Source organism: Pangasianodon hypophthalmus, chromosome 8 (genome assembly GCF_027358585.1).
Source record: "Pangasianodon hypophthalmus isolate fPanHyp1 chromosome 8, fPanHyp1.pri, whole genome shotgun sequence".
Lineage (NCBI taxonomy): Eukaryota > Metazoa > Chordata > Actinopteri > Siluriformes > Pangasiidae > Pangasianodon > Pangasianodon hypophthalmus.
The window spans coordinates 17,725,428-17,740,225 of NC_069717.1; the positions used below are offsets into that span (position 1 = coordinate 17,725,428).

At 37.9% G+C, this 14,798-nt stretch overlaps 1 protein-coding gene across 1 annotated transcript in view; it reads right to left on the reverse strand.

The window, feature by feature from the left end:
- The window catches only part of si:dkeyp-117b11.1 (B-cell linker protein), a 58,083-nt gene extending 44,090 nt beyond the window's left edge, over positions 1 to 13,993 (reverse strand). Inside the window, exons 1-4 of the mRNA XM_026925787.3 lie at positions 13,936 to 13,993; positions 5,808 to 5,833; positions 5,659 to 5,693; positions 4,194 to 4,231 (exon numbers count right to left, since the gene is read on the reverse strand). Coding sequence (XP_026781588.2) covers positions 4,194 to 4,231; positions 5,659 to 5,693; positions 5,808 to 5,833; positions 13,936 to 13,944 — 108 coding nt within the window. The 5' untranslated portion in view covers positions 13,945 to 13,993. The remainder of the gene's footprint in view (positions 1 to 4,193; positions 4,232 to 5,658; positions 5,694 to 5,807; positions 5,834 to 13,935) is intronic.
- Between the last annotated feature and the right edge of the window lie 805 nt (positions 13,994 to 14,798).

The following is a 14,798-nucleotide window of genomic DNA, read 5'->3' on the forward strand; positions in this document are numbered from 1 at the left end:
GCATATAACTTTTGAACTGTTTGACAGCCAAACAGGATGTGAGGCCATATGTAGAAAACGGCTTGATGGATCAACATGAAACTTGAGAATACTTATTGGGACAACACCCCCAGGGGGCAGAAAATTTTTCAAATGTCATTTGAGCATGAGGGGGTGCTAAAACATGAAAAGATATGTTTTTTCTATTTTTAAGAGACATTGGATGAACATACTTATGAAGAATTGTAATCATAGTTCAGTGCTAGCTGTGTAAATGTCTGCTGAAATGTGATTGGCTGAAGGCAGCTATGTTTTTGAAGTAATTATGTGATGAAAAATCCAGTTATAGATTAGCAAAACAATGCAGCACACCAAATTTCAGCTTAAATAGACTTAATTTAAGAAACAGTTATTTGAACTCCAGCCCCTTTCAGTGACCATGCTCCAACCTTTGCAGACATCCTCAGAACATTGTACTGAACACGTCAGTCAAGTTTTGTTCAAGTCCCTATTGCCAATCATGAATTATAACATCTTCAATGCTTGGAGCCCTAACGTCTGATTGGAAGGCCGTGAGTTCAAATCCCAACCCTGCCAAACTGCCACTACTGGGCCATTGAGCAAAGTCTTTAACCCTCAACTGCTCAGCTGTATAAATGAGATAACTGTAAGTCACTCAAGATAAAGGCAATCTGCCAAATGCAGTAAATGTAAATGTACCAAATTTCAGCTTGACTGGACTTACAGTTCCTGAAAAACACTCTTTTTGGCCACATCCTTAACTGTGTAAATGATGCCAAAATCTTGTCCTGTGTATGCCTTTCAACTTTGGTGCAAATGCATGCAAGCCTTCATGGATTACAGGGGTTTGCATAAATTAGGCTCCACCTCCTTTTAATTGAGTGACATATGGTGGTCATGCTGTTTATAAATGTCAACATGTTTATGTTAATTATTGAGAGTGACAATCTCCTGAGTATTTTTTTTTTACATACCATTCAAGTTTTGTGAAAATAGCTCAGTGGCTACCTTGTCACATGTCTGCTGAAATTTGATTGGCCAAAGGCAGCCATGTTTTTGAAGTAATGAAATGATGATTAAAAATCCAGTTAAAGATTAGCAGAGTGATGCACCACATTGAATTTCAGTTCAAAAGCATTTTTGGTTCCTGAGAAAAAGTTATTTGAACCTAACTCTGGCCCTTTCAATGACCACACCACTTCTTTGCATTGTACTGAACATGTATTTCAACTTTGGTTCAAATCTATATAACCAATCATAAATTTCAACTGTTTGAGCAAACCAGCTCTGCCTCCTTAAAATTGACTGATGTACGGTGGCCAAATTCTTTATGCATGTCAAGATTATTAATATTTTTGAAAATTAGTCATACTCTAGTAGATTGATTCCACAATTGTGAAGATAGGCCAAAAATCCTAGGACTAGTTCGCAAAAGTAGGTTTTGCATATATTACGCAAATTATCACAAATTTAAGTGGGCAGAGCTAAATGGTCCAAAAGGCTGATTGGCTAATGGTGGCCATGTTTTTTAGGTGATTAAGTCATTGTCAAAATTCTACTTACAGATTAGCACATAGATGCACCATACCAAATTTCAGCTTAATTGGTTCCTGAGGAACAGCTATCTGACCTTAGCCCCACCGGCTTTACATAACCCCAAACTATGCAGACATTCTTAGAACCTTGTATTGAACTTGTCTGTCAGGTTCAGTCTAAATCCATATGACCAATCATGAATTACAGATATCTGAGTAAACCAGCTCCACCTCCTTAAAACTGATTGACATATGTGGGTCCTTGCCAATGTACATAGAACAATAAAGAGACCATACATGAAAATACTTGTGAAGTTTTGTGACAATAGCTCAATGCTAGTTGTGTGAAATGCCTGAAAGCTGACTGGCTGAAGGCAGCTATGTTTTTTAAGTAATTAAATGGTGATTAAAAATCCAGTTACAGATTAGTAAATTGATGTAGCCCCCCAAATTTAAGCATGATCTGACTTTCAGTTTCTGAGAAGAGCTATTTCAGCTTAGCCTTTCGGTGGTTATGCTCTAATCTTTGTATATTACCTCAGAATTCTTTGCCATATATGCATTTCAAGTTTTGTGTAATTCAATGGTTTGAGTAAACCAGCTCAACCCTACTTGGGATGATTGGCATGTGGCAGATGTATCTTTTACAAATTTCAACAAGCCAGGGAATCAGGATGATCAGGATCATGATGATAGGTCAGTGTTAACCCTGTCAAATACCTGCTGAAAGCAGACTAATTGGCTGATGGTGGCCATGTTTTTAATTAGGTCATCATCAAAATTTCAATTACAAATTATTACAATGATGCAACATTGTACAACCAAATTTCAGCTCGATCGGACTCACAGTTCTTGAGAAACAGTTATTTGACCTTAGCTCTGCTCTTTATGCATGACCACACCCCAGTTTTTCAAGTTTGGTTCATATCCATATGATCAATTATGAATTTCAGCTATTTGAGTAATCCATCTCCGCCTCCTTAAAATTGATTGACGTATATTGTTTACATATGTCAACATGTTTTTGATAATTATTGAGATTCACACTCTGCTGAGTAGTTTGACTCCTATGACTAGTTCAAAAAAGTTTTGCATATTATGTAAATTATCACAAATTAAAGTTGGCAGAGCTAAAGGGTTCAATTCAGAGCTAAAGAGGGGGCAGTTTCACAGAGTTTGTGCAAACAAATTAAGCTGAAGAAGAATTTTGACTGTACTTTTCACTTATTTTCCAAGAGATATGCTTGCTTTTGTGTGCACAAACATGAATAGCAGCCCCCAGTGGCCAGTTTATGTGAGATTACATCACATAGTAGTGCGACCCGACCCAAATCTAACATTCAGCTTTCACGACATCGATATCTCAATGTTTACCCTTGTCAAATGCTGCCTGAATCCTGATTGGCCGATGGCAGTCATGTTTTTTAAGTAATTAGATCATCATCCAAAATCCATCATCAGCCAAATGTCAGCGCAACTGGACTTGCAGTTCCTGAGAAACTGTTATTTGACCTTAACTCCACCCCTTTGCATGACCATGCCCCACTCTTTGCACATGACCTCAGAATCTTGTCCTGTATATGGCTTTCAAGTTTTATGCAAATCCACTTAAGGACTCATGAGTTACAGCTGTTTGAGTAAATTAGGCTCTGCCCCATCAGAATTGATTGATGTATGATGGCTATACTGTTTAGAAATGTCAACATGTTTTTGGCCAGCAGCCAGTTTCAATGAGAATGCATCACCTAGCGGTGGGTTCATACCTAAATCTTCCATTCAAGTCTCATGATGATAGCTGTTAACCTGGTCAAATGCCTGCTGGAATTGGCTGATTGATTGGCTGAAGGCAGCCATGTTTTTTAAGTAATTAGGTCAACATCAAAAATCCACTTACAGATTAGCACATAGATGCACACTACCAAATTTCAGCTTGATCGGAGTCACGACTGCTGAGAAATTGTTATCTAACCTTAGCTTTGTATAACTGCATCCCAAACTTTGCATATGACTTCAGAATATTCCTAATTATTCAGAATATTGATAATTATTGAGGGTCACACTCTGCTGAGTAGTTCGACTCCAAGATAGTACAAAAATCCTAGGACAAGTTCTCAAAAGTAGGTTTTGAATATTATGCAAATTAGCTAAAAATCTAAATAGGCATAAATGGTTCTTAAGGCTTTTTTGTTTGGGAGATCCCAAGGAATAAGAAGCAAAAAGAATTTTCACTTTTGGACTTATGGTATTTGAGATATGAGCCAAATATGAGCCATTAGGCTGATCAGGCTCATTTCTCTTGCTTGAGTAGCAGGAGTGAGTACTACCTACTGACCAAGTTTCATGTCTGTAGGACCTGTGGCTTGGTCTGCCTGATCAGTTTTATCAGAGAAGAAGAAGAAGAAGAACAACAACAACAACAACAACAACAAGAAAAATCCAAACAAAAACAATAGGGTTCCAAGCATGCAATTGGCCCCCTAATAAGAGGAAGAAAAAGAAGAAGAACAAGAAGAAGAACAAGCACAAGAAAACATACAATTACAGAAGGGTGCCTTTGCACTTTCGGTGCTTGGCCCCCTAAATAACATAACTAAATGACTTGCCTTGGGCCAACAAATGAATGCAAAAAGCCTTTGTTTTTGCAAACACTATACTTACTAATTCATCCTCGGACCAACCACATCCTGCATTGATATCTAAAAAAAAAAAAAAAGTGAGTACCAACAACATGGTAATAGAGATGGACATGTGCATCATTGTGTTATTTACCCTCTAACATATATTTATAATCCTAGAAATCCTGGAATAATTATGCATACTTTGAAAAATCTGTTCTCAGTGATACTACCGCAATTATATGAACAGTCCTATATGTGTACACAGCAAATCAATTTAATTTCAGTGTAAAACAGTAAAATATACAGATGTTTTTAATCAGAGTTCTATTTCACCCCTTCTAACCACCAGAGACAGTGTTTGTTACCAGGATGTGCTCTGGTGTGCACGCCATACTTAGACCTTCAACAAAGTCATGAAGTGATAGTGATGATGTATTTGCTATAAATACTTTTACACCATTTCATGTTCAACCTTATTCTCTACTCACTGAGCCCATGTCAGACTATATGTTGATATTGAAGACACCCTTTTTTGCTGGCAATCACTTCAGTAAAATGGTGGGAGTACTGCATGCCTTAGCAATAAGTTTGAGCTGCATGCACTGTTGACCAGAAGATTCCAGAGTGAGCTTGTGGCCAAACCCTGGGTTCCAGCCTAAGGTTATTTCACCCAAATTTTTGAACCAGGTGATTGACCTTGCAGCATTCTATGAAGATCAATGTCCTCTCCACTGACTAAGCAGAGGTTGGCCCACTGGGTGATAGAGGTCATCACCACGGCCTAGTAACAGGCTGGACACTCAGCCCCTACTGTGACATGTCATTACATGGGTAATAGTGAGAGGAATACCACTCCAGGACATCTGTGCTGCAGCTACCTCTCTAGATTCAAGGTCAACATCACTCTTCCAATCATCTCTGAACACCTTCCCAGTAGGCCCCTGGTGTTTAGAAGGGGGATATAGAATGCTAGTTACAGATGTATAGTGCCAAAAAAATATTTGCCCCCCCTCCTGATTTACTTTATTTATTATGGGGTTTCATATCCTCATACAAAATGTAGTATAATACAATAAGAACATGAGGAAACACCATCATCATTTCATTTATTGAAGGAAAAAGGTTATGCAACACTTAGATTTCAGGAAAGAAATGACATGGTGTGAAGGCATTTAGAGCAAATACTAGATCACTGTCACTTTGTGACTTTGTTGAAGATCTCAGCATGGTGTGGATGCGGGTGAAAGCATATTCAGGTGTTAAACACTAACTCTGGTGGTTATCCATTGTTCAAAGAACCACAGTTACATCCATAACAACCAAAATGTATACAGTAGTACTTGCTTTGATGTTTTACAAATTCCTATCCATTCCTTTGAATTGGACCAACTACAGTACACCTCACACATTGACTGTCAAATATGTTAATAACGACAAATAACCATGACTTTAATCATTGAGTTATTAATTTATCATAAAATAATTAGAGTATAAATGCACTGTACCTATTCTTTTGGGTGGAGCAGGAGGTCCACAGTGTCTGCACAAGAGATATTTAAGAATAGCATAACTCTCAAAAACATGATATAGAATATGAATAGTAGAATATGATCAAATAGTAGCTGAAGGAAGCATGTAATTTTCAAATACTTACAGGTTTTTCAGCTTTTCAAAGAAACTCTGAAAAAAAGGATATGTGCATAATTTGTGAATACAATTTGAAAAAGGTTATATGTGCATAATATGTGAACGCTGCTGAATTCTCAAATCTGATTGGTCAGAAGGTTTTAATTTTTTATAATAGTGGTGCTGGCTGCAAGGCAAATCCCAGGTTTATATTAATGCGCTCGTTCAGGTCCACAAATATTTGAACATTGACAAAGTTATTGTTATTTTAGCTGTCTAGCACAAATATATTGGAGTTGAAATGAAATAATATGGCCAATATAATTATATAAGCTCAAAGGGCAAGACTTACAGATTTAATTTAAGAGTATTTACAAATTGGGTGAATGGTGTAGGAATTACAAGAATTACAATTTTTATATGTGTTCCCCCCCCCCTTTTTAAGGAACCAAAGGTAATTGGACAATTGGTTGCTCAGCTGTTCCATGGCCAGGTGTATGTTATTTCCTCATTATTTCACTTACAAGTAAAGAGATATACTGCAAAAACTGACATCTTAGCAAGAAAAAAATATCTTGAATATAATCAAATTTATCTAGTATAAGATTATAAGATTATTAAATCTTTTGAGACATTTTTACTCATTGTAAGCTTTAAATTTTCTTATTTTATTGGCAGATAATTTTGCATCTTTCTAGAAATAAATGCTTAAGATGAGCAAAATTATCTGCCAATAGAATAAGACTATTTCATTTTTTAAATTAGTAAAAAAAAAAAGGAAAAAAGAAATACGTTTAATAATCTTGTATTTGGTTTATGGTAATCTTATAATAGGAAATACTAGATAAATTTGACTATATTCAAGATATTTTCACTTGCTGTCATATTTTTTGTAGTGTAAATGGTCTGGAGTTGACTTCAAGTGTTGCATTTGCATTTGGAATCGCTGGAATTGCTGTTAACTATTAAAATGTAGTCAAAAAAGCTGTCACTGCTAGTGAGCAAGCAATCATTAGGATGAAAAATCAAAGCAAACCTATAAGAGAAACAGTGAAAACATTAAGTGTGACCAATTCAACTATTTGGTACATTCTTGAAAAGAAAGTATGCACTGATTAGCTCAGGAACACCAAAAGGCCATGCAAAACAGCTGTTGTGAATGACAGAAGAATTTCTTCCCTGATGAAGATTACAAACAGCTTCAAGCAGCAAGGCATATCTGTGTCAAAGTCAACAATCAAGAGAATGGTTCATACATGGTTATATACAAATAGCAAAACACCCCAAGAACAAGCAAGAACTGAGAAAGTAGCAATAAAGGCATGGCAGAGCATCACCATGGAAGAAACCCAGCATTTGGAGATTTCTATGGGGGCCAGACTTCAGGGTCTCATTGACAGCAAAGCATTTGCAACCAAGTATTAAAAATGATCATTTAATTTAAGATTGTTAGTTTGTCCAATTACTTTTGGCCCCTTAAAAAGGAGGAACCACAAATAAAAAGAGTTTTTATTCCTCCACTGCTGTCAGGAAGGCTTCTTTCTTTGGCATGCTTTTTTATATCTTGGTGGAGACTAAGTGTCTCCACAAGAATACAAATATCTCACAGTTTTGACCTTGGGGACATTTGACTGGTCCCCATTAGGACAGCATTAGTTTACATACTATATTTCCATGTTCTGTGAACTCTGGAGAACCACCACAGATGGTGTTTTTACACCTGGATACCATCATGTATACATGCACACATACGTATGTCGAGACCTTTGACGCAAAGTCACATGGTGACCAGACAACACTATAAAATGTGATCATTATTGGCTGAATGGCCTCCATTCCCTTTGAAACATTCTCACCAATTCTGTCTTAGGGTCCAATTGACCAGTAACACTAGTGTTTACTGGACATTCATAGAACATAGTTACATAACCTAAATTTCTCTTTCATTCCTCCTAACTGTTAGGGGTGGTGATTTAACACAAGGAACTGATTCACCCTCAAACTGATGGAAAGGCTTTGGACATGATCACTGCACTCACTCTACTGGGGACAACATTGATCTAATAAGATCTGGAGATGTGCATAGCAATGCCCAAGAAGCTGCTATAAGCTTAAAAGGTCCCAGTATAGAAGGCCCCTGTTCTAGCACTCCTCAAGTGTTATGACATAGCCACCATGCTGACTACTGTATCAAGATACCAAATCCATGGGTGCAGAGAACCTGGCTGGGGCTGCTGCACTATTCCAGTCATAGAAAATAAAGGGGTTCCCCAGTAGGCAGTATCAGTTGCTGTACTTGCTCTCCCTCATAGAGAGCTTCCAGCTGATGTACAGCACAGGGCACTCCTCCCCCTCAACCACCTGGGACAAAAGATCAGTCAGTGGACTGGTGACATCTGAAAAATCAGGTACAAACCTCTGATAGTAGCCAGCCAGCCTGCCTCACCCCCTTTTCGGTCTTGGGTCTTGGGCAGGCCACAATCGCTGCAGTCTTATCAATTTTGGGACGCACCTGCCCATGGCCCAAGTGAAAGTCCAGATACCATACTTCCACCCATCCAATTACACATTTCTTTGGATTTCCTGTGAGTCCCACCCATCTCAAGGATCTCAGGACAGCTCTCAGCTCACTGCCAATCATTACTATAAATGATCATCTAAATAACCTGTGTGAGCTGAGTATTCTACCCATGAGATGAAACGTCCAAACGGAGTGGAAAGGGCAGTTGTTTCTCGGGATATTGGAGTGTCAAATAAAAGCAAACTGTGGCATTGGATGTGCATCAAATTTAGAGACCGTGTTGACTTTTCTAAACTCCACACAAAAACGTACCAACTTCTTAGCCTTGGGCACTGTAGAACATAAGTGTTCTGTTGCTTTAAATTCTCGGTTCCTAAGCTTGCCTCTATGCATGTTCGGGTGTTATCGTAGAGAAGTTTTCGTGTATGTCGACGAACTCCTGCATCTCATGTAAAGATACACTTGTTAACTGTTCCCTTGTCTCACGGCTCGTCATCTAACATGGTGTCAGAAGTGGTCTGCACAGAATCGTGACGACGGTGAAAAGATAAAGAAAAATCTCGATCAAGCATCCACACAGTAAGCTGGCAGAGATTGTCGCATGATAGATTATGGCTGAAGGCTTCCACAGACCCGATCGGCTTGTCTTTGATGGCAATATCGCCGAAAATTGGCGTGTTTTTGAACAGGAATTCGATATATTCATTGCTGCGGCACACTCGGAGAAAGAGCCTTGCACAAAAGCATTCATACTGCTTAACCTGACCAGCTTGGAAGCCATTGAAAGCGAACGAACGTTCGTGTTTGCACCTGCAGTGTATACGGCTCAGGGAGAAGACCGATGAATAATTACCCCGGCTGAATCACGCGAAGACCAGGATTGTTTAAAATGCAAATTCCGCGAACTTTGTAGTCCACAAACAAATATAACGATGGAGAGACACAAATTTAATTCAAGAAACCAAAAGCCAGGTGAGACAATTGAGGCATATGTGAGTGACTTAAGAAACAGAGCACAGAGTTGCAGGTTTGGAGATTTACAAGAGGAATTGATTAGGGATCGACTTGTGTGTGGGATACTTAATGATGGAATGAGAACGCTCCTGTTGCGTGACAATGAGTTGACATTAGCAAAGGCTATTGAAATATGTCAGATACATGAACTAACAGATCAGCACACCAAAACACTAGCTGGACCAAAACACAACTTGGCAAATGTGGACAGTGTTCAACAAATGGTAAAAAGGAAGCCGTTTCGTACTCCCAAACCCAGGCTAGACAAGTTTGCCCCACAGCAAATTCATAATTGCAGCAATTGTGGAAGCAACCACGAAGCCAAACGGGAAAGATGTCTTGCATATGGCCAGCAATGTCACAGGTACAACAGATGGAAACACTTCCAAAAATGCTGCAAATCGACTAAAGTTCATCGCACAAGAAATCTAAAAAAGACTGTGAATCAAATTGATGTTGCCAATGTCATAGCAGTGAAGACTCATTCTTTATAGATGGAGTTGCTTTGAACCATCAAAATGTTATCAAACTTGACTCAAAACAGCCAGAGAAAACTGCCATATCTTGCACAGTTCAGATCAACGGGAAAACAACTGAACTAAAGATTGACACAGGAGCCTCATGCAACATCATGTCCTTGCAGACATTTGCACAAGTAAAGCAAGACGAGAATCTTCAGGTGTCAAGCCACGAAAAGCTTGTTGCTTATGGTGGAAAGGAGAGGATCCACTGTGTTACCTTGCCATCTGAATGGTCATATCTACACTGTACAGTTCTATGTGGTCCAAAGGGATGTACAGCCATTGCTTGGGCTCTCGGACTGTCTTCGGATGGGCCTCATTTCTCTCAATAAAGCAGTACACCAGGTCAGTCTAAAAGAAACATTAAGTTTTGCTCAACAGATCAACACACAATATGCAGATCTTTTCCAAGATGAAATAGGGAGACTTCCCGTGACATACTGAATTGCTTTAAACCCCAATAATTCTTACAGTTCTCGAAGGGTGCGTTACATAAAAGATGTGCCCATATCAGTCAGGATTTCTTTCAGGAGATAACACAGAAGAGTGCCTCTGCACTGAGATGTCACAAAGAGCCACTGCTTACATGTATTGCACTGCGTACTCCACCAAAACTAGCACAAAGTGATGCCCTTGTCCATTCTAATGGCCCGACAAGGTCCATGCCAATTCTTTTGAATGGGGAACTCAACCAGTGGTCCCTTTTGGGTTGGCTGGCAGATTCACTGGCTGACATTCCTGACACGCCGTACACCACCTGTGAACATCACCATGAATAGAAACGTCTCCCTTTTCTTCCCGTCATTTCCCATTTCTCGTAATAATGCCTGAAACCATGGCCAATTTGTCCTAAGAATTAGTGGATGGATGAGGGGGGGGAATAACCACTTTTGCCCCAGAATTTAATAATGAATGGAACCAGTGGATACTCATGAACATCCCTGTACACACACCTCATCTTCAACACTCATGCATTTCCCAGTGCCCGATACTGAATCAGGCTTTGATGGACGCTGGTCTGGTTACATGCCTTGTATGCTCACTGACATGCAGTACATTCCTGATTGATTGGGGGAGGCCTGCGGGAGATATGGGGATATGAGAGCCGCCTGCTGCAGCCTATGATCCTCTGCTAGCTGGATGGTTTCCTACAGGGACACTGATCAACAGCACTGGAACCACTCTGCTGTTCCTTCTGGAAGCTGCGTGATGAAGCACCCTGCGCCTCAGCCAGCATCCAACAGGAATCTTTAAGCTGCTGCGTGAAGATGAATGGATGGCAGACCTCCACAAGTTTCAGGTCCCGGAAGCATCATCGATGTTCCTCCAGGGACCTGCTGATCCATAACAGCACCGCCTTCCTCATGGTCTGGTACACCAGCTGTGCCTGAGCCAGCAGCTGCTGGGTGGCAAGCTGGGCTTCCTCCAACAGCAAGGGAAGGAGGCGTAGGGCCCACTGATCCTTGGGCTATCCCCATGCAGCTGAGGCTCAGAGATCTCTGTGAAGACCTCCAGATTATCCATGGCTGACATCTTTGTGAGCGTCACAGCCAGGTTGGAGCAGCCGCAAATCGAGGTCCTGACATAAGTAACTTCGCCAAGATTACACACAAATGAGAATCCTCATGCGTTACCTGCCGGTCTGACCCGCCTCCCCTCCGTTCACAGCTGACACAAGACCACGCCCCCTGCTGCCACATACAGGTAAGCCATTAGCTAGTTAACTTTTGATGTTTTTACAGGATGAAACTTTTTTTAAACTTAAGATGTCATTAAGATGTACAGTTGTGATTGCTTGTTGTGTTAAATACTATATATTTAAGCGCTGCTACAGCCTATACGTAGAAATCAGAATGTGTAAGGGGCATTTTTCCTAGCTAGCTAATTATGTAGGTAGAAACTTATTAATTAAAATGAGCTAGATGTTTAGCTAACAAATTTAGCAACCTACAGAAACCCCAACAGCATTTGGCTAAGTTAGATAACCAGCTAAGTTACATTTCTTTATATACTGCTGATAGTCACAGTGGTGTTCACATCAGGATAGTTTACTTAACTAGTTAACATAATTGCATTCCAAGATATAGAATATTTTTGACATCTGAAAAAGTAATTACTCTTACTCTTACCTGAGTAATTTTTCTTGATCAATACATTTACTTTTACTCAAGTGAATTATTACTACAATAGTAGTACTGTAATTCAGATCAGTGTGTTTTTTACTCTTTCCAATACTGAAAGACACATCTAAGGTGATATTGGTGTATCTGTCTGTTGATTATACAGAAAGCCAATTCACTGATGTATTTCTTAAAAGGCTTTTTTTCCCTCTGTGGGAAACTTAATTTCCTCCAAATAACCTTGTGACACTGACTTTATTTTTCACACAGGTTTGTTCTCACATCTCCACTTCCTGGTACAAGGGGTTAGAAAATATACAAATAAGGAGGAAGCAGGAAGAACAGAAAGGATAGTTGGCAATGGAACATCTGACTATGTATTATTAACTCAATGGTAGGTGATCTAACTTCATAGTATAGAAGGCCTTAGCCAGTGTGCCAACAGTGCTTTCACATTATCCCAAATATAAACTTATATACCCAACACACGATGTAAATGAAATCTTTTTGCACCCTAAGTACCCTGGACAAATAACATCAACCAATTCTATTATATCTTTCTGCAATGGTTCCTGAAAGCCAACATTTATGGACAATATTCATGTTAGTCAGCCCATGTTAAAGAAGAAGTTATTTTGAAGAATGTTCTACTCTTTAGAGAACCAATACTGTGATATAATGTAAAAGCAAATTAAGGATCTAAAATGTATAGAAGACATAAATTACAAACAAAGTTTGTCATTGTGATAATTGATGTTAATGATACCAAATTTTAAAAGAAAAGCATTTTTGCTCATTCCTGATTTATCATATAAAGTGGCAATAAGCACACTTGGTTTTGCGTTATATATTGACATTACTTCATTAATACAGAGACCACTTTATTCAACTTTCTGTTTTGGACAGACACAAAGCACCAAAAAATAGCAGTGGCACAAATAATTTGAGTGAGTTTAGTGATTTTGCATACATTTCTCAACAAAATGTAACATATAACTAACATTTATGGAGAATATTCATGATACGCACATAATATTTTAAAATGGCATATTACAATTTAAAAAATAAATCTTTGAGAAAGCTCATTGACACGGCTTCAGTGCAATATGATATGCTGTAAGCTACCTAAATGTGTAATTGTTGACTGTTCAACGGCATAGCCATACAAATTTCCATGGTACTGAAGTTTAAGGTGCAGAATTCCCAAAGATCCTACCATAAACCTATACATAAATCTCTATGATCACAAAATTATTAAACTTGGTTATTTTTACACTTAATTTTACTCAGTGCTGTTGAATTCTCTAATCAGAAGGTGCTGATTAATTTTGTATATTAGCGTGGCCCTGACAATAGTTCCGAAAGTAACATAAGTGATAGGTTTTAAATTAAAGTGCTTATTTTAATACATTATCTTTCTTATAGTAACAGCTCAGTCATCTACTATGGCTGATGTTCTACATAAACTAAGGCTACTAATAAACAGATTTAATCTCAGTAACATGACAAGCTGCATTTTTTTACCTAAAAAGAAAGAAAAAAGAAAGACTGGTGTATTTTTGGAATTGCTGTTTATAGCTCCTATAACGTAAGTTACAGCAGAAACTTCTTTTCTCAGACATTCTACAACATTAAATGTAACTGTATATGGTTAAAAAGCACAATGTTTCATTCATTAATAAACTAATAGAAATTGCTATCAATGCCAAATCGCTGTTATAAGCAGGATAACACACCTCAGGCTGTGCTGTTATAGGAAAATAATCCTATATTTTTATAAGATCTTAAATTTCATATTTATATTTTCCAATAACAACTCGGCCCATCTTACTGTTATTCCTTTCTTAAGAGATGTATTCAAACGCATAACTGCAACAGTTTGAATTCATTTTTAACAAATCATTTATGTAATCATACCCGTATACCCATATAGGCTACAGTTATTTTTTCATCTTACAACTCAAAACAATTGTACATTACCATGTTCATGGTGCTTTCCCCCTTCCACTCATAAGGAACTTGTGTTGTGCAGCTTGGATGCATACACATAAATATGACTGTGTAATGGGAATGTACTCTGTCTGCCTAGGCTATTTGCATATACCTGCTCCATGGGTGTCATTTGCGTGCCACTCGTTGCTTATCAACTAAAATGATCTGAAAAAGCATTTTGTTTCACGTTGTAACCTTAGTGTAGGCTCAGGCTCATTATCAGGATAATGTATCAAGCCCCAAGCAGTCATTAGCCAAATTAATAATAGATTATAATTAGTGATTATAAAATTATAGTGTTTAGGTCCAAGTACATTTTAATAGTTTGTTTCTTTCATTAAATCAGTATATAGCTGGAACAAGAAAATTGATTCTTTTTTTGTTTGTAAAATTATTTACAAATTAAAAACATAAAAGTTGTGATTGCACAAGTATTCACCCTGTTACTAAACCCCTAAATTATTTCTTTTGAGATGTGGTTTTCATCTTGCTAAAATTAACGGAATTTAATATGTATATATATATATATATATATATATATATATATATATATATATATATATATATATATATATATATATTATTTGTCATGGTATGTAGTATTCTGTTGCATGGGATTGTATCACTTACTCTTAACAAACATGTCTAATTTATATTGATTTAACAAAACTTGTTACTTTCAGTGTAACAATGTTCTTGATTTTGTACTCATTAAACAAAATATAATGTGCCCACAAACAGCAAAGTTTAAGCATTAAGAGACTTTATGTTTCATTTATTATGACTACGTTCATTACTCTCTAGTATAAATGCTAAGAGTTTGTATGAGATATGTATAAACTTATATGTCT